We start from the raw sequence: 25503 nt of genomic DNA on the forward strand, positions 1-25503 counted from the left end.
CTTGATCGTACTTAATAAGATTACATATGGTGCCACCATGATTTAATCATAGGTCCCTACCAACCTCCTTCACCTAGGGGTTGCTGAATTGTTGGCATATTGGGATTGAGCCATTATTTAATCGAGCAGTGGCGTGCAGTTGGGCGTCCTTCCCCTGATGAAGCTTGACCCGGTGAAACGGGACCGTTGGGGAGGCCCTCAGTTTAAGCTGCAACAAAGCTAAGTAGCCTTGCCCTATGTTTTGGCTGTTTCTTTTGTATTACACTATATTCATCTACTATAATAAAACGCAGCCTCAACGTTCTGAGGACACTGACGTCACTGAAGTCACTCACACACCGGTTCGTGGTTTCATGGTGGTGAAGCCACCACAACATCTTCATGCCCCGCCCTCGCGTCACACGTGATGACGTCGAGGGCGGAACATGAAAACAAATTAACGCACGGGGAGCAATAGGAAAACACGCGGAGCGTGTTTCTCTACTCCTCCCCTTCCAACAAACCCCAGCCGCCACTGACATGCACATGAACCCCGCCCCTTTCGCCACATAGCCCCACCCACAGTAGCACAAGCTTAACCTCACCAACCTCCCTCCCTCCCTGTCACCTCCCCTCCCCTTACTCATGTCTCCCTGGTGGTCTACAGGTACCTGTTCCGTCGGCCCAGGAAAGAACGAGCCCCCTCTTTCCTCCCGTAGCGGTGGCTTCCTTGCTGCATGGTGTGGGAGTCCGGCTCTCGGCGTTTCAAAATGGCCGCCGAGAGTTCAAGCTGCCTCGCGAGACTTCAACTCTCGGCGGCCACTTTGAAACGCCGAGAGCCGGACTCCCACACCATGCAGCAAGGAAGCCACCGCTACGGGAGGAAAGAGGGGACTCTTTCTTTCCTGGGCCGACGGAACAGGTACCGGAAGGGGAGGGGAAGGGAGTCCCGTGCCCGCTAGCGCCCGTTTCATCGGCGCCAGAAACAGGCCATTTTTACTAGTATATTTATATTTGTGTGAACACCGTGGAAGGAGGTTGGTAGGGACCTATGATTAAATCATGGTGGCACCATATGTAATCTTATTAAGTACGATCAAGATTAAGTCGCCACCAGTCTGAGGTCCTTTCCTCCATTTATGATCAATTCATTTTCTGCAATTTTATGATTTGATCCGCTATTGTCTGTTGGAAGATTATTAAAGCGAGCGGAGCTCTTTTTCCCATTGATTTTTGTTACTTGGATACAAATATAGCAAATAAATACATAAGATCCACTGCAATCTAACCAGCTACACCTTGAACATTTCAACTGAAAATTGCCTTTAAAATTTGGTTATGGATTCATTATTTCATCCCTAGAAGATCTCTTTCTTGGTCTGCTGGCAGCAATGACATATTTCTATCATTAACGCTTCCTTGTCTGAAGTACAATGACAGGATCTTGATCTCCTCCCCTGAAGGCTCCACAGCTTTCGGCACTCACCGACGTTTGGGGTGATGATGGTGAAGGGACTCAGGTATGTCTTCCTCATGTTCAGCGCCAACACACCAGCATACTCTTCATACTGTTGTAGGAGCCGAGCAGTGCCACCTTCCGACAGCTGGATCAGGTCCCAATGACGCTTGTTGCTGGCATCCAGGAGGGCACTGCCCACCTTCACAAGGTTCTGGGGGGGAGAAAAGATGGACAGTGGGTGAGGCAGGAAGGGGTGACCCGAAATAGGACAAACGGGTTTAGGAGTGAATTATGGGAATATTTATTCAATCTAAAATGTCTCAATGAGGTCTCATGCTAGGACCCTTCTTCCCACCTCAGAGTTGAACCAGTGGCAGAGATGAACAGCACCACACCAACAGCTGCACGGCCACACAGGGCACAAATATGGAGAGGTGTACAAACTGCTCCCAGCCCGCCGTCTCCTCTCATCATTAGTGGTGAAATTGGGGGGAGGGCAGAGGGTGAGTCTCACAGGGCACAACTATAACTCAGTATGGTCCTGAAATGGCCTGGATATTTTAACCATTTCCTGGTGGCAGGGAGAGCAAGGCCCAACGGCATCATTTCTGACCAAAACACTTTTTTCTGCTTCATTTATTCATTTAGGGGTCAATATTCAGCCGTCGGCGTTTTGCTGACAGTGGCGGCTTTATTTCCAGATATTCAATGCTGGGTCATGTCTGGGCACCAGCACTGAATATCCAGACATATGTGGCCAGATAAAACATGCCAGTTCAGTGTGAAATTCAGGACTTAACCGGCTACAGTTAAGACTGTTTTATGCGGTTCAATTTATGTAGTTATCCTAGCCGGTTAAGTGCTGACTCTGGGCCAGATGCACTAAACCTTAACGACCCTTTTACTGACCCTTAACGAATAAATTTTCAACCGTAGCATGCATCAAAGGCCATTTTCCGATGAAGCTAGCAGCTAACGAAACCGGAATGCAAATGAGAAACTACCATTGAAATGTTGACAATTCGGAATGCACTAACCATACCGATGATAGCAAGGAATCACTTACCGTCAGAAATTTAACGTGAGCTCAGACCTGTCATTAAGGCCTGAGCTGTCATCTCCCCGCTGGCCCCTGCACCATAAAAATCATGTTTAAAAAGAAAAATGAGCTCCCCGCTTCCCTCTGCCTAAAATAAAAATGAAACTAACAACAAAAAAGGATCGGGAGGGGGCAAAGGCGCTCATCAAGAGCGTCCTTCACGGACTGCCTTGCCCCCGCCCCGCCCTAATTCGCCGCTGCTCCCCGCTTCCCCCCCCCCCCCGCTTCAAAACCAAATTAAAAATAAAAATCAAACTAACTTTTAAGGCTGCCCCGGCCCCCCTCCCTTCCTGTCTCTTTCCCAGCCCCGCCTCCCGACATCCTCTACACTGTGCCCCGCCCTCTCTGCCCCCTCCTGGGGTCGTCGCCGCCATTCCCCCCCCCTCCACCGGGCCCCCCTCCTACCAGGCCCGTGCAGCACCTCTGCCTGAAGACGCTGTACGGGCAAGAAGCTCAGCTGATGCCTTCGCCCAGTCTTCTCGTTCGCGTCTCTCTCCTCCTGGGCCCGCCCCCGTCTGACGTCAGGGGCCGATTACCGACGGGGATTACACAGGTTTGATGCATTGTACTTTACAGTACTGCACCGAACATGTGCGACTTTTTTTTTTGGTGCATCCTTCGTTTTTTTTAATTCGTTACGGACTTTAACGTTTGAGATTTTTTAACGTTTGGTTGATGCATCTGGCCCTCTGTCCCTAGAATGGCCACTTTCAGTTTAGTTGCTAACTGGGAATTTTTAATGGCATCATCTGGTTCAGTGCAGCCAAATGTGCCTGGTTAGCCCTGAACAAGTGATTACTTGTTCAGATGGACTACTGCAACGCTATATATGCAGGATGCAAGAAACAACTACTAAAGAAATTACAAACAGCTCAAAATACTGCAGCTAGACTGATCTTTGGAAAACCCAAACTTGAATCTGCAAAACCACTTCAAGAAATTCTGCACTGGCTCCCCATTAGAGAACGAGTAGCCTTTAAAATATGCTCATTAATTCACAGGATAATCTTCGGTGAAGTCCCAGAATATATGCTCGAATTAATTGACTTACCACCCAGGAACAGATTCAGTACCTCAAGATCATATCTGAACTTACACTACCCAGACTGTAGTGGCCTTAAGTACAAATCAATTTACACCACCAACTTTACATATGTAGGCACTCAACTATGGAATGCTCTACCCAAACAAGTAAAATCTACCCAGAACTACCTACATTTCCCAAAATTATTGAAATCAGTATTAAGAAGGCTTATTCCCCAGGTTTAACCTAACTTGTATTAACTATTACTATAAATTCAGATCCAAGGACAATAATTACCTGTCATTATCACTTGCCTTTTGATGTTTAATCGTTATTTTATATCTTATTCTCAATTTGTATAATTGTTTTTCTTGTACTGTAGCTTACACTACAGACTTTGTAAGCCACTTTGAGCCTGCGATCAGTGGGAAAATGTGGGATATAAATGTAATAATAAATAAATAAATAATTAAAATTTAAATGGCCAGGAGCCATTTCTGGCTGTTTAAATCGCTCTGCATATCGACCTCTCAAAGTTCAGCAAAATCCAGGATGGTGCACAAATACAATCAGTGGCGTACCAAGGGGGGGGGGCAGGGGGGGCGGTCCGCCCCGGGTGCATGCCACTGGGGGGGTGCCGCGTGCCTGTTGGCCGAGTCCGCTCGTTTCCTCCCTGCTGCTCCCTCTGCGTGGAACAGGTTACTTCCTGTTCCGGGGCAGAGGGAGCACCAGGGAGGGAACAAGCGGACTCGGCCAACAGGCGTGCAGCACCCCCCCCCCCCCCCAGCAGGTAAAAATGCACCCGGGGGGGGGGGGGGGGTGTAATTTCGGCATGGGGGGGCGCGCTGCACCCGGGGGGGGGGGCGCATCGGCAATCCGCCCCCGGGTGTCAGGCAGCCTAGGAACGCCACTGAATACAATTAACTATATCAAATACATAAATAAAAAAATAATCAATACTTAAGCAAGGATCCTTTTAGGACACTCAGCAGCCCAGTATGTGGCTGTATTTCAGACTATATAAGTCAGAAACCCCTAGAGAGTATGTAGTGGATTTGTTAAGCGAAGCAGTGTGTCTCTGAAGTCAGCCTCTGGGCCTAGTTGGGTTTGTGGCTTATATGAAGCCTCTCTTGAGTTTTGAGTTAGTGTCCAGTATGAAGAGAATATAAAGGACAGAGATTTTACCCACCCCTCTGCCTGCTATTTGGTTAAGGAGTGGAGCAGCAGTTCTACACATGCAGTACGTGGTCACTTCCTTGAGAAAACCGAAGACGGCAAAACAGGACCCTGTCGGACGCAATACTGCAAGTCTGCTATACCATAATTTAGATAAGTGCAAAACACCTTATATAAAAGAATGCAATAGATAAATTCAGAGTGTAGTTGCACTTAAGGAGGTTTTTGAGCCGATGATGATTTTCTCCCCCTAAAAAAAAACAGAAGTAAAAGTTCCCGGATTGGGGATACAGAGTCTTTTCCTCCATCAGAAAAAAAGATAATAACAGCCACACGATTTACAGTCACGTTTTGTACTGAAGTTATACTTATTTCTAATTCAGTGGTTGAGTCCTACTCGTTATTGTTAAAATCTCCAATAATAGCAACATTCCATGTAGAATCTTCAATATTTATTTATTTAAATTTTGCTCACACCTTTTTCAGTAGTAGCTCAAGGTGAGTTACATTCAAGTACTCTGGATATTTCTCTGTCACAGGAGGGCTCACAATCTTAAGTTTGTACCTGAGGCAATGGAGGGTTAAGTGACTTGCCCAAGATCACAAGGAGCAGCAGTGGGATTTTAACCAGCCACCTCTGGATTGCAAGGCCAGTGCTCTAACCACTAAGCCACTCCTCCACTCTTGGATTTTGCATCACTGAGGGGTCCTTTTACAAAGCAGCAGTAGGGCTAATGCGCAGGTAGCACACGCAAAATTGGAACTATCTCAGGGGTAGTGTGGGCGGCGTGCGCCATTTCTCTCAGTAGAAAATATTTTTCTATTTTCTACCGCGGGGGCATTCCTGGCGGTAATTGGCAGTGCAGCCACATTGGTGTGCACTGCATGATTACCACACAAACAGCGTGCGAGCCCTTACTGCTAGGTCAATGGGTGGTGGTAAGGCCTCAGGCAGTAAACAGCCGCACGCTACTTTTAATTTTAGCGTACGGCCATTTACTGCCCCATTGAAAAATGCCTTTTTTTCCAGCCGCAGTAAAAAAAATGGCCCAGCGTGCACCAAAAACACATGCCCACACTACCACGGGCCACTTTTTATCACTGCTTAATAAAAGGACCCCTCAATTTGTAGAATCTTGAAGTGCAAATTAGTACCAATTAATGCTAATTAACTCCAATTATAGCCAATAATTAGTAGTTAATGCCAATTAGCAGCTAGCTGGGTGTATCTCAAGGGCTGTGTTGGGAACCTCTGTCTTATTCGGATAAAATCTGGCTGTTTAATGTGTTAAAGTCATTAGACTTTATGCAGATAACTAAAAATAAACAGATTAATGGATTATATGATCACTACCTACTGTTGAACGTATTACTTGCTATAAATATCGGACCCCAGGATGCATCACAGCAGTTTGCTGATTCTGACTCAGAGCCACACCCTTCATCAAGGCCCATACTCGGATTTCTGTCTTGTGATTAGAAAGACGGCAGTGAGGCTTGCCCGCTGGCCCAGGAAGAAAGCAATTGAAAATAACATTGGTACATTTATATAAAATGATTTTTAAAGGATAGTCACTTGGTTTACACCTCTATGCTCTTTCAATTCTTTTCCAAAGTGCTTTTATCACTAGCTGTTCTAAAGTCATGCTCTGGCAGGGACCGTATGTGGAAACTGGTGAGTGCTCCGTCCCAGGCCCTGTTCCTGGTTACCTCGGTCTATAACTGTTCTGCATAAGGCCCTACTTCCAGTTACCTCAGTAAAGTGAACGTCCTGTGTCGCTGCTAGGCCGAAGCCCTGCTCCCTGCTCTCATGCTCCAGGATCCTAGAAACCAGTTGATAAGCCACCTTTACGTCACTGCCAAAATAATGGGTCACATGTTGGGTGGCGTTGTACAGCGTCTTCGCAGCCTGCTGAGAATGCCCCGTGTTCAGCAGTGTCTCGTTACGGATCAGCTTCTCAGCCTGCACGGAAAACAAAACACTCAGTCTCTGGTTTCTGTTATTAAAATGATGTTTGCAGGAAGTGTTTCTGATGGGGACGATCCAAGCACCATTAGTGAAACGGACTGAAGAACAGTGACATGAGGGACTCCCTTTCCCTATAAGCAGGACTCCCACTGGGCCCAATCTAGTCTCAGCCAGGGGTGTAGCCAGACCTCGGCGGAAGGCGGGTCCAGAGCCCGAGGTGGGGGGGGCACAGTTTAGCCTGCCGCCGACCCCCCCCCCCCCCCCCCCGCCGCTTTTGACCCCTCCCTCCGCCGCCGCCGACACTCCACCGTCGCCACCGCTGCCACCAGGTACCTTTGCTGGCAGGGGTCCCCAACCCCCGCCAGCCGAAGTCTTCTTCAGCGCCGGTCTCCGGCGCGGTCACTGATCTGTTTCTGCGAGTCCTGACTCCTGACGTCCTGCACATGTTCAAGCAGGACGTCAGGGCTCACAGAAACAGATTAGCGAACGCACCGGAGACCATTGCTGAAGAAGACTTCGGCTAGCGGGGGTTGGGGACCCCCGCAAGCAAAGGTACCTGGCAGCGGGGGAGGGGCCGAAAGTAGAGGGGGCCAGGGCTAAATCTGTGGGGGCCCATGCCCCCGTGGCCCCACCTAGCTATGCCTCTGGTCCCAGCAAATTGAACAATTCCTAGTTTTGCTCCCAATACAACTGTGACTTCCACGTTCAATACAACAGAGGGAAAAGCAGAAATGGCTTAGCCTGCCAGGGTTGTCCCGAGTCCCGTGGCAGCATCTTTCACTCACGATGTTCCTACTGTTTCACATCAGGATGGTGAGCAGTGCCAGGACACTACAGGGGACATCTCTTAGTATGAAAAGTGAGCTCACAAAGTTTTGCTTGTTAACAGGAAACAGAGAGCTGGACAGAAATGACCCCTTCTTACTAAGCTAAAGTGTATTTTAAGCAGGAGCATAGCTATGTGGGGCCACGGGGGCTTGGGCCCCCACAGATTACGCCCTGGCCCCCTCTACATCTGACCCCGCCGCCGCCCGCCTTCTGCCCCGCCGCCGCATCAGGTACCTTGTTTGCTAGTGGGGATCCCCAAACCCCGCCAGCCGAAGAGTCTTCTTCAGCGCCAGTTGACTCTGGCGCCTTCGTTGTGTGATCATCTGTTTCTGACGCCTTACGTCCTGCACCTTGCATGTAGCCCCGTGCAGAACGTAAGGTTACAGAAACAGAAGATCACACAACAAAGGCGCCGGAGTCGACCGGCGCTGAAGAAGACTCTTCGGCTGGCGGGGTTTGGGAACCCCCACCAGCAAACAAGGTACTTGATGCGGCGGCGTGGCGTGGCGGGGTTGTGGTTGTGGGGGTGGGTCCAAAGTGGCGGGGGGGGGGTCAGCGGCTAAACTGTCTTCATCCTTTTTCTTGGTGCTAACCTGCACTTTAATCCCCCCTCCCCCAAGGAAGCAGGGGAGTAGGTAACTCACAAAATTCTTGAGCTGGGAGAAGGCCAAGGAGGTGCAATTGAAGAGGTTGGGTGGGAGCCAGCCCTTGTGTTCATCACAGTGCCGTACGGCTGTACCTACAGAGCGAGACAGACCACAAGGAAGTTACTACTATTAATCATTTCTATAGTGCTACTCATGTGTTTCTTTCTAGCAAAAAAGGTGCCGGTACTACCCTTCAGGGGTGGGGTGATCACTGAGGGACCCACCCCACAATAGCAAGGCCCCCTGCAACCAGTCACAGAATCTATGACAAGGCAAAATTGGTGTGTAGAGCCTGAGCTCTTTCATTAAAACTTGGGGACCATGTGTCCAATTTTAGCAGACAATAGAAAAGCTGCCGTTACTCAGTACCCCCTCAAAAAAAAGCCATGGGGCTACTAGATGTACGCACCGCTGTACGAATTATATATAGGTACATTTTCTGTCCCTAGTGGGCTCACAATCTAACTTTTGTACCTGGGGCAATGGAGGGTTAAGTGCAGGGCTTTTTTTGAGGGGGTACTTGGAGGACTGAGTATCGGCACCTTTTCCATGGTCTGCTACAATTAACCCATGAATCCCAAGTTTTAATGAAAGAGCTCAGGCTCTCCACATAGTAACATATAGTAACATAGTAGATGACGGCAGAAAAAGACCTGCACGGTCCATCCAGTCTGCCCAACAAGATAAACTCATATGTGCTACTTTTTGTGTATACCTTACCTTGATTTGTACCTGTCCTTTTCAGGACACAGACCGTATAAGTCTGCCCAGCACTATCCCCGCCTCCCAACCACCAGCCCCGCCTCCCACCACCGGTTCTGGCACAGACCGTATAAGTCTGCCCAGCACCATCCCCGCCTCCCACCACCGGCACACCAATTCTGCCTTGTCATAGATTCTGTAACTGGTTGCAGTCGACCTGGCTATTGTGGGATGGGTCCCTGAGTGATCACCCCACTCCCGAAGTGCAGCCTAGCGTTTGAGTACTGGCACCTTTTTTGCTAGAAAAAAATGCACTGGTTAAGTGACTTGCTCAAGATCACAAGGAGCTGCAGTGGGAATTGAACTCAGGTTGCCAGGATCAAAGCCGGCTACACTAATCATTAGGCTGCCTTCAGGAAAAGGTGCCAAACCAATTCTGTGAGGATCAGAAAGGCACCTGTTTACACATGTTTTTGGCTGGCGCAGAAACTTTTCTTCAAAGAAATTTTCCCCCTTCTGAACACTGCAGAAAAATAAGGCTTTCAGCCAAAAAGTGTCATTTCAAAAACTATGCAAAGCAAGCTCCATAAATCTGGCCCTTGTTGTCAGTCTTGAAAAAAGGGCATTAACAGTAAACCCCATTCTTGGCCTGGGCTGGTGGCTTAGTGATCCTGCCACCCACTACCATGAGGAGGGATATGGGTTCAACGTCTGGCTCAGGTCCTCCGCACTCTTTGGTCTTCCAGGGCTGGGAATGCTGTGGAGGCAGCACTCGCATCCGCTGGGGAGAGGAAGTCCTGTGCAATAGTGACACCTAGTGGCTGGACGCAGCCCTGAAACATGACTTCTGGCCAAGGACTCCAGTACATGATTGGGGAAGTGATACGAAATACAATAAACCAATTTTTTTTTTTTTTTAAATCCTGGATACTTAGGGGGTACATAGTACCAGCTTCCAAGCATGATTCTGACTGAGCTGGAATCCAACACTCCCCACCTGCCCCCCCCCCCCCCAAAAAAGAGTGACCCATTCCATCTTGGGTACAAGCAGTACAGACATGGGTATAGGACCACTAGATCATTGGAGCCAACTCTGTGGGTGCTGTGGGTGCTTGAGCACCCCCAATATTGAGAAAATTCCTTGTATGTGTCCACGGAGGGGTCATTTCCATTGGGCTTAGCACCCCCAATAATTTTGAAAAGTGGGCTCCCATGGACTAGATCATTAAACATGGACTGCCGTTCATTCTCTGATTAATGACATCCAATTACCACTGCCCTAGGACAGATATCAACCAGTTAGCTAGAGATGAATGACAGTTCTAGAAGTCACAGGCTCTGTGTCTAGATGCCAATCCGACACACGCTCTCCATATTGACATTTCTTTACATTTCTGTGTGTTGACCTCTATCCAAACTATAATCACAGCGTAATGCTTTGGCAAAGGCCAGCGCAGCACCTCCTCCTTCCACTGCTGGACCCTTTCCAAGGTTTGCTGAAGGCAGGTCCTCCTTCCACCCCATGTATCTCTTTAGATCCCGTTATAACGATTTACTCTGTGCCTGCAAAATCCCTGTCTGCTGAGCAGCAAGGGGAAGAAGAGAGCACAAATGCGACACCTTCCATGAAAAGTAATGATAACAATTCTCAATGGGATGGAATTTACAAAGACAAAAAAAAATTACCAAAAGATCCTCTTGGGCAAGGCACTGCAGCGGGCAACCCAAATCGGGTTCTGGGCCACCAGATATTGGCTTCTATCGCACGAGGGCAACTGTCGTAATTCACTGGAAGAGAAGGATGAGGTGGGAATTATGATATCAAGACTTTCTTTGAGACTAGAAGGAATAGGACTGGGGGACAGGGGTATTTAAAGCCCTAGGTGACCCTTCAGCCCAGTGGCGTAGCTAGGTGGGGTGCCAGGGGAGCGGCCGCTCCCCCAAACGGAGTTCTGCCGGCGCCTATTTTTTCCTCATCGTGTTCCATTTAAAATGTGCGCCGGCGGAAGTCCGCTCTCGTGCCGCTTTCGCTCCCCCCGCGCCATCAACCTGGCTCCGCTTCTGCTTCAGCCATACACCCCCACCTAGCACCTCCCCCGCGTAGTCCAGCATCTCCCCTTACCTAATTCCCTGTCCTCTCGGTAGTCCAGCACTCCTCCTTCCCCTTCAGCATCTGTCCTTCCTTCTCTCCCCATTGTGACCAGCATCTCTCCCCTTTCTCTTTTTCCTGCTGCTGCTGTTCCATCTCCATCTTACAAAACACGTGCAGGGCAGTGGCGTAGCTACGTGGGGCCTGAGGGGGCCGGGGCCCCCGCAGATTCACCCCAGGACCCCCCTCCCGGCGAACCCGCCCCCACCGCCGCCTACCTTTACTTTTGCTGGCGGGGGATCCCACTCCCCGCCAGCCGACGTCTTCTCAGTCCTTCCTGCTCTTCAATTTGTTTGCTGACGTCCTGCACGTAATTGTACGTGCAGGACGTCAGACTCAGAGAACAGTTCTGTTCTCTGAGTCTGACGTCCTGCAGTCAGCAAACAAATTGAAGAGCAGGAAGCGATTGAGAAGACGTCGGCTGGCGGGGAGTGTGATCCCCCGCCAGCAAAAGTAAAGGTAGGCTGCAGCGGCGGCGGGTTCGCGGCGGGAGGTGGGGGCGGCAATGTCGGCGGTGGGGGGGGCGCCGCCGGGGGGAGGGCTAAAATGTGCCCCCTCCCCCCGGGCTCTGGACCCCTCCCCCACGGAAGGCTGGCTACGCCCCTGGTGCAGGGCCATTCAATACCGCTGCAGACTGGTCTTGAGTGTGCACAGGTACTCAAAGACCCACCTTTGAACTGCTGCTGTCTTGCTGGACATGCTACTCTACCGCCCCACCAACCACCACCACCACCCCAGCCTTTTTGCTGTCCTAATTCTACCTGGATAGTTATCTGGTTAGCAGAATGAACATCACCATTAACCAGATAACTCTCGGCACCAGCCTCGCTCCATTGTCTGGACAGCGCCGGGACAGTCTGTAATGTCGCTGAAAATCACTGACTGGCCCAGTTGGCAGCACTTTCCTGAGTAGCAGGCCCTGTTACCTGGGTAAGTGCTCTTCAATATCAGGCCAATAGGAAACATGCCCTTGACTGTCCTTTACTCATACCCTGGATCATTTCATTGGGTGCTTCTATAGTGGTTTTCTGAGGTATGATGAACACAAAAAAGAGAGAAGGAAGACGAGGACAAGAGAATGAAAGGAAGGGAAGGAGGATGAGGCAAGGCAGCAGGAAACTGCACCAACCTTCGCAGCCATTTGTGGTAACCTCAGCAAAAGGGTTGTCACAACGGTCGCACTGCCTTCCGATGACACCTGGCTTGCACTGGCATTGCCCACTGTGCATGTCACAAGTACGAGAGAGCGATCCTGTGGGATAACAGTCGCACAGAAGGCAACGCTCGCTCCCTGGAGGATGGTAATGGTTCTCCTGCAAGAGACAGCAGCGGGTAGTGGAATATAAAAAAAAAGGTAGTAAATTACCTCCTTCAGGAGCCCACCCACATCCCCTCAGGGCACCTTTCTGCAACTGCTCAAACTGAGTATCCACATACCTAACTCTGTCTCTACCCACCCTGCACTTTATACCTATCCCACCCACCCCGCTCCTTGCCTTAGCCCATTCCTTTCACTACACCTGTCCTCACTTGGATTCCAGGGCTCTGTCCTTTCCTGGTTCTCTTCCTACCTCTCCCTCCGCACCTTTAGTGTTCACTCTGGTGGATCCTCTTCTACTTCTATCCCTCTGCCTGTCGGTGTACCTCAGGGTTCTGTTCTTGGTCCCCTCCTCTTTTCTATCTACACTTCTTCCCTTGGTTCATTAATCTCATCCCATGGCTTTTCCTACCACCTCTATGCTGATGACTCCCAAATCTACCTTTCTACCCCTGATATCTCACCTTGCAGCCAAACCAAAGTTTCAGCGTGCTTGTCTGACATTGCTGCCTGGATGTCTCAACGCCACCTGAAATTAAATATGACCAAAACCGAGCTTCTCATTTTCCCCCCCAAACCCACCTCCCCGCTCCCCCCGTTTTCTATTTCTGTTGATGGCTCTCTCATTCTCCCTGTCTCCTCAGCTCGAAACCTTGGGGTCATCTTTGACTCTTCTCTCTCCTTCTCTGCTCATATCCAGCAGACCGCCAAGACCTGTCGTTTCTTTCTTTACAACATCCGTAAAATCCGCCCCTTTCTTTCCGAGCACTCTACCAAAACCCTCATCCACACCCTTGTCACCTCTCGTTTAGACTACTGCAATCTGCTTCTTGCTGGCCTCCCACTTAGTCACCTCTCCCCTCTCCAGTCGGTTCAAAACTCTGCTGCCCGTCTCATCTTCCGCCAGGGTCGCTTTACTCATACTACCCCTCTCCTCAAGACCCTTCACTGGCTCCCTATCCGTTTTCGCATCCTGTTCAAACTTCTTCTACTAACCTATAAATGTATTCACTCTGCTGCTCCCCAGTATCTCTCCACACTCGTCCTTCCCTACACCCCTTCCCGTGCACTCCGCTCCATGGATAAATCCTTCTTATCTGTTCCCTTCTCCACTACTGCCAACTCCAGACTTCGCGCCTTCTATCTCGCTGCACCCTACGCCTGGAATAAACTTCCTGAGCCCCTACGTCTTGCCCCATCCTTGGCCACCTTTAAATCTAGACTGAAAACCCACCTCTTTAACATTGCTTTTGACTCGTAACCACTTGTAACCACTCGCCTCCACCTACCCTCCTCTCTTCCTTCCCGTTCACATTAATTGATTTGATTTGCTTACTTTATTTATTTTTTGTCTATTAGATTGTAAGCTCTTTGAGCAGGGACTGTCTTTCTTCTATGTTTGTACAGCGCTGCGTATGCCTTGTAGCGCTATAGAAATGCTAAATAGTAGTAGTAGTAGTAGTAGTAGTACACCTGATCCACTCAACCCTTACAATGGCTGGTCCCACTATTTTCATTTATAATTATGCTGTCGTCTCTCACCTTACATCGGCACTGCCCATTGGTTTTATTACAGTTAGAGTCAAAGCCTTTGCTGACATCACAGTTGCACGGACCACACATCGGGTGACCCCACCACCCCCGAGGACACGGCTGATCGATCCTGCCAGGGAGAGGAGAAGAAAACAGGGTAAACCTCCAAGCAAGTGTTGCTTCATGTACCATGGAAATTAGCATCCCAAACTTTTCTGCAACCTCTCCATAAAACCCACTGAGGAAGCATGGGGTTAGTAACAGAACCAAAACAAATCCATGGATGACTGAAAAACAAGAAAGCCCAGCAGATTGATAAAGTCTATGGAGAGGAGTTTTTCATTTAGAAACCGATGGACTTGATTTACTAAGGTTTGTCTCGCATTCTGTGTCTAAGGAAACAGTGGTGTTCCTTGGTCGGCTGCCACCCGGGGTGGATCGCTGCTATGCACCCCCCCCCCCCCCCCCGGGTGAAGCTTCGTTCCCCCCCTCCGGCGTATCACCTCGAAACACACACACACACACACACACACACACACAAGCCCCCCCCCCCCCCCCCCGGTGCATTGCTCTTACCGCCTGGGGTACTAGGAGCAGCTGCATGGCTGTCGGCTCCACCAGTTCCCTGCTCCCTCTGCCCTGGGTGGAGCCAACAACCGCACGGCTGCTCCCTGCATCCCCCTTGCAGCGTGGACCCGGGGTGGAACGTCCCCATCACCCCACCCTCAGTACACCGCTGTATGGGAAAACAGCTTAGGCCTAAGCCAAAGAGTCAGGATAGTGGTATCCGGTGATCAGGGGCGTATCTGGACTCCGGGGGGCCAGGGCCAGAGGGAGGGGGCACATGTTAGCCCCCCCCCCCGCCACCGACCCCCCCCCCCCCGCCATTGCCAGAGCCCCTACCGCCACCAATGACTCTCTCCAGCCCCCTCCCGCCGCCAACCCTCCCCCGCTGCCGTTGCTTACCTTTGCTGGCGGGGGGGCCCCAACCCCCGCCAGCCGAGGTCCGCTGTTGAATCCACTTCGGAGTCTGACGTCGTTGTACGTTGTATGTGCTGCGACGTCAGACTCCGAAGTGGATTCAACAGCTCCTAAACAGCAGCACGGCCACGGAGGCCGAAGATGAACTTTAAACACCTCGGGGCGGCTGGCGGGGGTTTGGGGTCCCCCGCCGGCTGAAGAAGTAGTTTTTAAGGCAGCGGCAGGTGGAAGCGGACCTCGGCTGGCGGGGGTTGGGGCCCCCCGCCAGCAAAAGTAAGCAACGGCAGCGGGGGAGGGTTGATGGCGGTAGGGGGGTCCAGGGCAAAATCTGCGGGGGCCCAGGCCCCTGAGGCCCCACGCAGATACGCCCCTGCCGATGATGCAGATGAAAGCATCAGCCAGAACACAGCACAAGCAGGATGGGAGGGAGGCGCCGTGCCAGTAGTGGAAGGAGAAGAAACGCAGGCAGTGCCTGCAGTAACTCACTTGTTCTCACAGTAAGCACCGAAGAAACTTTGTGCACACTCGCAGGTGTAGCCATGTGAGGAGCTGGGCTTTCGCACGCAGACCGATTCATGCTCACATGGATTCAAGGAGCAGACGTCAGTGCAGTTATCACCATAGTAACCTGGAGACAGAAAGGAAGTGGCACTGGTAAACAGCACTGAAGGAGGTAAGTTTTAAACTAAGCACAGGATCTTCAGGCCTACAGGTATCCTGCAGTCAGGGGTCTCCAAGCAAATTTTCAAAGGGGAATTACCCAGGGAAGAGGTAGAGATGAAGCAAGAGTGGTGGGTGTCCTAGGTGAACCTTCAGCCTCACACCTCCTTCAATCAACCTTCAGGCCCCTAGCCTGCAGCTTCCATAAGGTATTAATAATTTAATTCAACAATCACGATCGTCACAGATATTTTGGGTCCTGGTCAGTTAAATAGCTGTGAACCGGCTAAACTCTAATATTCAGTGCAAGATAGGGTTACCATAGTTTGTCAAATTAAAAAAACCCACAAGTCTTTTCCCTTTCCTGACCGAAATCTGTCCCATTTTACATATGGGGCCCCTGCTGGGAGGGTAGGGGGGCAGTTTTTGAACAAACCTGCCTTTTACCTGTATTTAAAAAAAGTCTGAAAATTACCCTCGGAGTGATGTCAGCTGCAGAAACAACTGTCCCCCTCCCCTCTCTTACCTTTTTCACAGCCACAAAAAGGAACAACTGCCCTCCTTCCCGTCCCTCACCTGCGTCACAACTATAAATATGAACTGCCTCCTGTCCCTCTTACCTGTGTCACAGGTGTAAAAAGGAACAACTGCACCCCCCCCCACCACCCCTGTTACCATGGTCGCAGAGGAACAAGCTCCCCCCCTTTACCTGGGTCACAGCTACAGGAGAAACTGTCCCAGTCATCATTGCAGTAACTGTTTGCTGGACACGGATTCGAGTCACACGGATCAGGGACACTGCAACCACGCTCTACATTCAGCCTCTCCGCCTGGTTCACATTCAGGGCTATGGCACTGGCTGCGTTCTCGCCCACATGCACTCCCTGCAATTATGCAAAACCACAGTGAGCTGGGCCTGCCGAAGAGATGCTCTGCAATTCTCTACCAAAACGCCTGAAATCTACCAATAATCTACGAAAAAAACCTAGAAACTCACCTGTTCAAGAAGGCATACCCCACAGTATCTGACATAAACACCGAATGATGAAATATGGCATTTTCCATAGTAACATAGTAGATGATGGCAGAAAAAGACCTGCACGGTCCATCCAGTCTGCCCAACAAGATAACTCATATGTGCTACTTTTTGTGTATACCTTACCTTGATTTGTATCTGTCTTTTTCAGGGCACAGACTGTATAAGTCTGCCTAGCACTAACCCTGCCTTCCCAACCACCAGCCCCGCAAATCAGGAAACGGAGCGTTTTCAACCCCGACGCATGATCACACCCTAACATTTTGTCTGATCACCCCAACCTATTTACCGATACTTCTTTACTGTAGTTGTCACTGTAATAGTAACCCTATACTGTATTTGTTCACATCGGAGTCTGTAACCACCTCTCCGGAACTATGTAAGCCCCATCATATATAAATAATATTATTGAATTACCCCCTCATAATGCTGTTTCATCATCTAGACAATATCTCGTCTTACATTTCCCTATCTGTAAGGATGTGATATATAAAACAATTCACTCTGCTAATTTCTCCTATCAAGGCACCAAAATTTGGAATTGCCTTCCTAAATCAATCAAGTTTACAAATGTTTACCTAACTTACAGAAGTCTTCTAAAAGCATATTTCTTCAGTCTTGCCTTTCTGAATACAAAGAATATTTGAATTTTACCCACACCCTTGTCTTAATCTCGTTTCCCTTCTAGTCCTGCCTAATTATGCTCTCACCTATCCACCCTTAATTATTTGTTTGTCCTTGAAATAATCTAAATCCCTGGTTACTTACTACACATGTATTAATTTGCTTCTTGAAGTTATTGTAATTTGTGTTATATTCTGTACATTATTATGTTTTATTCACTTTATTGTTTGTTTGTTAGCCATATTGAACTGGGCTAATGTGGGGTACAAATGTCATGAATAAATAAATATGCACCTAAGTGCCATTCTATAACTGTGACCAATAGAAAGATGCTCTGCTTCAGTCTATTTTCAACATACATTTATCATAGCTTACTGAGTTCAAAATCACAGTAGTTATTTATATAGATATTTTTGTAAATGGATCTCTCAGATCAGCGCACCTTCCCCTAATAAGGCTAAATGAGCCTAGCATATGTCTAGAAGGGGCGTAGCGCAATCTTCATCGATCCTTAATTATTTTTCATATCTTTTTTTCTTTTTAAACCATTTATCTCTATTGTCAATTATTACATCCAGTATTTTCACTAGGTTAAATGATATATTCAAGTACTTAACTTATCCGATTTTCTCATATCCGATATTCAGTTATGACATCTGCAGGTCTCCAGTTTTTGAAAATAGCATATGTCTAGAAGGGGCGTAGCGCAATCTTCATCGATCCTTAATTATTTTTCATATCTTTTTTTCTTTTTAAACCATTTATCTCTATTGTCAATTATTACATCCAGTATTTTCACTAGGTTAAATGATATATTCAAGTACTTAACTTATCCGATTTTCTCATATCCGATATTCAGTTATGACATCTGCAGGTCTCCAGTTTTTGAAAATAAAAATAACTGAATATCGGATATGAGAAAATCGGATAAGTTAAGTACTTGAATATATCATTTAACCTAGTGAAAATACTGGATGTAATAATTGACAATAGAGATAAATGGTTTAAAAAGAAAAAAAGATATGAAAAATAATTAAGGATCGATGAAGATTGCGCTACGCCCCTTCTAGACATATGCTAGGCTCATTTAGCCTTATTAGGGGAAGGTGCGCTGATCTGAGAGATCCATTTACAAAAATATCTATATAAATAACTACTGTGATTTTGAACTCAGTAAGCTATGATAAATGTATGTTGAAAATAGACTGAAGCAGAGCATCTTTCTATTGGTTATATTGTGAGCTCCCTTCAAGATAAATATCTTGGTGCTTATTGATTATTCTATAACTATGTGCATATCTAAGATAGTGCATAGTTTGCAGGTGGGCGTACACATGGGTGGAGTCTGGGTAGAACATGGGCAGGGCACAAAGTTACATGCATAACTTATAGAATACGGTGTCGCACAAGTATTTCTGGAACACAGGTGCACACTCCTTTGCCAGCTCTATGGCGTAAGTTCTGCATCTAAGTGCCAAGTGCTCCAGAGAACATAAGCATTGCCATACTGGGACAGACCGAGGGTCCATCAAGCCCAGTATCCTGTTGCCAACAGTGACCAATCCAGGTCACAAGTACCTGGCAAGATCCCAGAACAGTAAAACAGATTTTATACTGCTTCTCCTAGAAGTGAACTTTCCCAAGTCTATCTTAATAAAGGCTTATGGACTTTTCATTTAGGAAATTATCCAAACCTTTTTTAAACCCTGCTAAGCTAACTGCTTTTACCACATTCTCTGGCACCAAATTCCAGAGTTTAATTACACGCCGAGTGAAGAAATATTTTCTCCAGTTTGTTTTAAATGTACTACTTAGTAGTTTCATTGCGTGCCCCCTAGTCCTAGTATTTTTGGAAAGAGTAAACAAGTGATTCGCGTCTACCCATTCTACATCCCCGGCTGGGAGTGACACAACGGCTTCCTTACCTTCCACTTACCCATATCAGGTATAACATGAGAGGAAAAAGTCTGTGCCGAAAAACGTTAGCTAGCAGCCACCATCTTGGAATTAAAAAAGGTCTTCTATACTTACAACAGGCTAGGTGGTGGGACAAAAGGTGTAAGTATACCATCTATGGAGTGAATCTCTGAATGACAGATGTGCTACTAAGAATCTGCTCTCTGTCCAGGGTGAGTTCTTTTGCATACTATTAACAGCTGGAGGGCCATCAAGGAGCCTCAGTTTTGGAATAAATCAGGGCCCATTTTCCTGAACAAGCAAGCAATCTGAAGTTTGACTTTGATATGAAATTCATGCAGACCTCGAACAGCGAACCTGAGCAAGTGCTACATGTGTAATGCTCAGCAGGCGGAAGCAGCTGTGACTGTACTACAGAAGAGACTTACCTGCATGCAGCCGTGGAAGCCATGTTGCACTTCCCCTCCATCCCCTCGCACACCTCCCACGCTCAGGTTCAGCAGTTTCATTCCATGGAGTTCAGTGCTGACGTCCTCCATGACCTGTGGAGAACAGCAAAGGCCACACATAAGGAATAGGTCACAAGACCAGGGTGACCATACACTTCGGAGAGGCTGGGCCTAGGGGTACCTCAGCTGTGTGGGTTAATAGAGCTCCTTGGAGATGAACGTCTGTATTACCAAGGTGTGCCAGCAGGGTGTCCAACAGAGACTGTTACCATTAGTCTGTGAGAGGGTCATGATCAAAAGCAAAGTCCGGCTCTAGACGCTGTTAATGCCATACTAGCGCCAGAGTTTGCAGCCGACCCATGATCAGAGCCCTCGAGCGCCTGAAACAGCGCACTCGAGGGCTCTCAGCGCAAGTAGCATGCAAATGCATGCTAAACAGGGCTTCTAGCACAATTAGGCAGGCTGCGTCCCTCCTCCAACAAAAGGTAGGGGGGCCGGGAACGGGGGTGTCACGACACCACAGCACACCATGGACCACCAGGGAATCTAAGGACAACGCTGGGTGGGAGGGTAGGACAGCGTTTTTAGGGAGGCGGCTTGGGTTCGGGGGTGCGGCCACTTAAGGATTGGGTTCGGGGGGTGGGGATGCTGGAGACCCACCGGACCTCCAGCCCCCCCCCCCCCCCCCCGGTCGCTGGGCGGGAGGGTGGGAGACGGTTTGCGCGGCATGCTGTTTGACAGGTTTGGCCGTTTGACAGCCCAGACCTGTCAAACAAGTGCGGGAGGATTGTGCTGAGCTCGGCACAATTCTCCCGCACTAAAACATGATGATCAAAGATAATAGCGCTGCTTAGATTTGCATGCATTATCTTTGATCATCAATGCAGAAAAGCCCTGCGCTGTCCCTGCGCTATTTTTAGGGCGCTGTTTGGAACAGCACAGGGCTTTTGATCATCTGGGCATGAGTGTCTAAAAGTGAGGGGCAGGTAAAACATTCGTTGCATGTGCTGCTTTTTGAGACTTTCAATAATTTTCTGGGTCAATATTCAAAGTGATTTAACCAGCCAAAAAATGGCTCCTGGCTGGTTAAATCAGTTGTTCAGGACTAACCCATCATTTTCAGCGGCACTTAACTGGTTAGTACTGCTGAAAATGAGCAATTATCAGAGGAGTGGCCTAGTGGTTAGAGCACCGGTCTTGCAATCCAGAGGTGGCCCGGTTCAAATCCCACTGCTGCTCCTTGTAATCTTGGGCAAGTCACTTAACCCTCCATTACCTCAGGTACAAACTTAAGATTGTGAGCCCTCCTGGGACAGAGAAATATCCAGAGTACCTGCATGTAACTCACCTTGAGCTACTACTGAAAAAGGGGTGAGCAAAATCCAAATAAATATATGGAATGTTGCTACTATTGAAGATTCTACAAGGAAAGTTGCCACTTTTTGAGATCAGTGTTGCTACTAATTGAGATTCTAGATGGAATGTTGCTAGTGGAGGAGTGGCCTAGTGGTTAAAGCACCAATCTTGCAATCCAGAGGTTTCCGGTTCAAATCCCACAGCTGCACCTTGTGATCTTGGGCAAGTCACTTAACTCTCCATTGCCTCAGGTACAAACTTAGATTGTGAGCCCTCCTGGGACAGAGAAATATCCAGAGTACCTGAATGTAACTCACCTTGAGCTACTACTGAAAAAGGTGTGAGCAAAATCTAAATAAATAAACTCAAAAACAGCTATTTTGGGGGCAATCCAGTTAAGTGCTGACTATCGCACTTAGCTAGCTATGTTTTCAGCGGCTCCACAAACCCAGAAATTCAATGCCCAAGTTTGCACAGGGCCTGGAATTGAATTTCTAAGCAGAACACTGAGCGCCACCGAAGGAATATCGGGCCCTTCGTCTTTAATGTGTGGCAATTTCCTCCCGCTTCTTTGGGTTCCCATCTCAATTCTGTTGGGTCAGAGCCTCATGAGCCTTCCATAACTACTTTTGTCCTGTTTTATTTTCTCACCCTCATCACAGCAACAGTCCTCGGAAGAGAGCAGCAGGCTTAGGATTTCTCTGGACCCCAGTATGTGCCCACCCCGGCTCCCACCCATGGAAATGATGGTGGTGCACAGCCGAAGGCTATGAGTGCTGCCTTCACAGCATTTAGGGGGCCCTTTCACAAATGCGCGGTTGGCTCTACGCATGTACAATGCATGCCAAAACGAGACTACAGCCAGGCTAGCCTGTTAGTAATTACGGATTTGGGGCACGACCATACCGCCAGGAGAAATCTTTTTTTATTTCCTGCCGCACACGGCGTTTCCAGCGTTAATCAGCAGTTGGCGCATGCCGACTGGACATCACACGTGTAGCACGTGAGCCCTTACCGCTAGATCAATGGGTGGCATTAAGGGCTCAGGCAGTAAACAGGTGTACACTGCTTTCAATTTTACCACAGGCCCTTTTCCCGGCCCATTGAAAAAAAGCCCTTTTTCCCCCAGACATGGTAAAAACTGGCCTGGCGCACGCCAAAAACAAGCCCATACTACCACAGGCCACTTTTTGCCACATCTTAGTAAAAGGACCCTATGCTCCTCCTGTTACGTTATGTTACATCATTTTTCTATTCCGCTGCTACTTACTTAGTTCAGGGCAGGTTACAACTAAAAAGAGGCCAGACCAAAATGTCTGGGATTTATTTATTTATTTATTATTACATTTGTATCCCGCGCTTTCCCACTCAAAGCAGGTTCAATGCGGCTTACATAGTAACAGGGGTTACAGAGTATTGATAAAGAAGAAAATATATAGTCTAAGTATAATAGAATAATAAAGGAGATTGGTAGGTAGAGATAGGTAAGGGTGAAGGGAGTAGAAGAGTTATAAGTAAAGGGTACGTGAGCACGGAAGGAGGGGTAGTGGAGGCGGGAGGGGGGATGAGCAAGGGGTAGGTGAGCACGGGGAAGAGTAGTGGAGGTGAGAGGGAGAAGGACACTGGATAAGTATAGGGAAATTTGTAGGGAGATGTAGTTTGGATCATTGTCGCTGTCTCATGGATACATATAGGGTAGATGGGTTCATAAGATTACTTTGGGTCATTTGGGTAGGCTTGCCTGAACAGATGGGTTTTCCGTGATTTCCAAAAGAGTAGACAGTCACTGATTGATCTGATAGGTCTGGGAAGGGCATTCCAGAGTTGGCTGCCTAAGAAGGAGAAGTTAGATCCAAAACAGGTTTTGTACTTGAGTCCTTTGCAATTGGGGTAATGTAGGTTGAGGTAAGTTCGCGAAGTTTTAGACATGTTTCTGGTCGGAAAGTCGAGCATATAGCCCGGAGATTCACCATGGATAATCTTGTGGATTAATGTGTGGGCCTTGAAGTTGATTCGTTCTCTGATAGGGAGCCAGTGAAGTTTTCTACGAAGAGGTGTTGCACATTCAAATCGTGATTTGCCGAAAATGAGTCTTGCTGCTGTATTTTGGGCAGTCTGAAGCTTTTTCAGGATATGGATCTTGCAGCCTAAGAAAATACTATTACAGTAGTCGGCGTGGGTAAGTACCGTGGATTGAACCAAGTTCAATTTATGAACAAAGTATGATACAAGTAGTTTAATCTACTACACAAGATTTAGTCAGTACAAAAGTTGCATACAATGCAATGAATCAAAATCTGAAGACCTAAGACCAAATTTATGAAAAAGTACAGTCTTCAGGGTTTTTCTAAAAGAAAGATAGAGGTAAAGAATTCCAAATTGTAGCCATTTGATAATGTAACGACGGGAGGGGAGGGGGGGAAATGTTTAACTGATTTTAACTTGGCTGTATGTGGGAACCTCAAGAGGAACTAATTCCGGATACTGTGTTTAGAAAAAGCGCCTCGTAGCATCACAATTAGGTCTGTCATATAAGAAGGAGCATCACTAGATAAAATTTTGAATACCATTACACTCAGCTTGAAGTGGATTTGGACCATAATTGGTAACCAATGTAACAATGTCAGGCAACAAAGCCTGAGTTTGACTCAGTCTCCCATTCAGCAGGGTGGGTCATGACTCAGACCTTAATTATGTTTTCAAAGCTTTATTTGTAATCCTGCAGTGTGTAAACAACGAGACACTGACCTATGACTACTCTGGTCTATTTGGAGCTGCTTCTCCAGAGCTGTCTCTTTGCAGAGGGCTCAGCTTCATGGCAATAAGTGTAAGACCCATGAGTCTGTAATACTGGGGAGGGCTCTGCTCAGTGGCAGTGAATGTGGTAGTCACAGGAGTGCAGTAATGGGAGAGGGCTCAGCTTGGCATAGGAGACTGTTAAATAGTAATGATCAGCTTTGGAGTCAAGGCTCCTCACACTGCTCCCTCTTCCTCCTTTGTGCCCATACCTGATGCAGCCCATAGTCAAACGACATAACTGCCAAACTTTGGCTCTCCTGGCCCTCCGTGCCTCTCTGCAGCTCCAGCTGGACATGATGCCAGTCTCCATCATTCATCTTCACCTGGTCCAGCAGCAGTGAGGCGATGCAGCTACCAGCATGGTGGATGGTTGCCATCATGCTGCCTTCATTCAGCTAGAGAGAGAGAGAGAGAGAGAGAAGAGGGTAATCAGTCACCTCCCTTACCACAGACAGGCAGGTCTGAAGGGTCCATGCCACAAAGAGCTGACAATGTGCACAAGCTCTACCTGCTAACTGCCTCGGTGATCCAGGCATCGTTACCTCTTTCACTCATTTCTCATTCAATGGAGAGGGGGGAGGGTTTGTTTCTCAGAGATTGAGAGCAGGATGCACAAAGGTTCTGTTAAGAATCTGTCTGCGTTTCTTAGAAACACAGAGGGATTCACAAAGAGAACTGCATGCAAATGAGCTGCTCGTTACTTTTGCGACCCAGCTCATTTGCATGCGATATGGGGGAAGCCAGTCGGTGAGCTGAACATGCACAGAACAGTCAATCACTGCGCATGCTACAGACGGTTCTCATACATGCAGACAAGCTGCGTGTATGATAGAGGTAGATGTAGCCTTTTTTTTTTTTTTGCAAGCCCTAAAGCGCGTTTTTTTTTTTTTTTGGGATGGACAGACCTGTGTTGGGGCTCCCTGCCTCCCCGCTGCTCGGAATATGCTCGCTGCTGCTCTGGGCTCTGAAGAATCTACACCAGGGCTTGGTTCCACTCCCAGCTGTTCCTGCTGCTTCCTTCTATTGGCCAGCTGACATCCTGGAATGCCCACGTCTCTGAAGATGAATTCTCATTGGCTGACTGCTGTCCTAACTCCTCCTCCCTGCAGGGCTTCCCTGATGACGTCACTCTAGAGCTGTGAGCTGATTCCAAACTTCCTGGTGTCCCCCTCCAGTAGTGAGTGGGCGGGACACCCCAGGCTGACACTGTCCAATTGATTTAGCCCCTCTCAGTTGTGCTTCTAAGCATGGGGGATGATGTTTCCCAGGAGAAGTTGTTTGACCCTTATCTTCCTTGCATTTTTTGGTAAGCCACCATTACTTTTATGCTTTACATTTACTGTCCCCCTCTCCCATTTCTTGCCAGTAAAATGTCATGTGAGAAAAGAATCATGGCACGGCTTTCATACATGCAAAAAAGCTGCATGTAAGCTGGTGTACTTTTTCTTTTTTTTGTGCTCCATCTTCCCTGCCTTGTTTCTCCCCTTCTCCTACTTGCGATAATGAAGAACCGGCAGGTCCAGACCTCCCGTTAAAATTTCCACGGTAAAGGTAGGGACTGCTTTTGTGCATGGGGTCAGAAACGGTAGTGCATTGCATTGAAAGAACATTATAATAGTAATTAGCTCATTATAAGGGCTTTGCATTCTGTTTTTGTTAGCTGCTATCGTGACAGGAAAATGGCTCAGAGAACCCTTTTGTGCATGTCCCGGTTTACTACTTATGCGCTAAACCGGCTAGAACTAGTTTAAAAACCACATTGCTGGCTCGTTAAGTTTAGTGCATCTGGCCCTGAGTA

The 25503-nt window shown here is 48.2% G+C and overlaps 1 protein-coding gene across 1 annotated transcript in view; it reads right to left on the minus strand.

The window, feature by feature from the left end:
• CELSR2 (cadherin EGF LAG seven-pass G-type receptor 2) overlaps positions 1–25503 on the minus strand; it is a 240141-nt gene that overhangs the window by 52659 nt on the left and 161979 nt on the right. The window contains exons 10-19 of the mRNA XM_030221921.1: positions 23915–24100; positions 19530–19643; positions 16234–16408; positions 15351–15492; positions 13893–14013; positions 12162–12345; positions 10570–10671; positions 8179–8273; positions 6491–6700; positions 1466–1649 (exon numbers count right to left, since the gene is read on the minus strand). Coding sequence (XP_030077781.1) covers positions 1466–1649; positions 6491–6700; positions 8179–8273; positions 10570–10671; positions 12162–12345; positions 13893–14013; positions 15351–15492; positions 16234–16408; positions 19530–19643; positions 23915–24100 — 1513 coding nt within the window. The remainder of the gene's footprint in view (positions 1–1465; positions 1650–6490; positions 6701–8178; positions 8274–10569; positions 10672–12161; positions 12346–13892; positions 14014–15350; positions 15493–16233; positions 16409–19529; positions 19644–23914; positions 24101–25503) is intronic.

The sequence above is a fragment of the Microcaecilia unicolor genome, chromosome 12, assembly GCF_901765095.1.
Source record: "Microcaecilia unicolor chromosome 12, aMicUni1.1, whole genome shotgun sequence".
Taxonomy (NCBI): domain Eukaryota; kingdom Metazoa; phylum Chordata; class Amphibia; order Gymnophiona; family Siphonopidae; genus Microcaecilia; species Microcaecilia unicolor.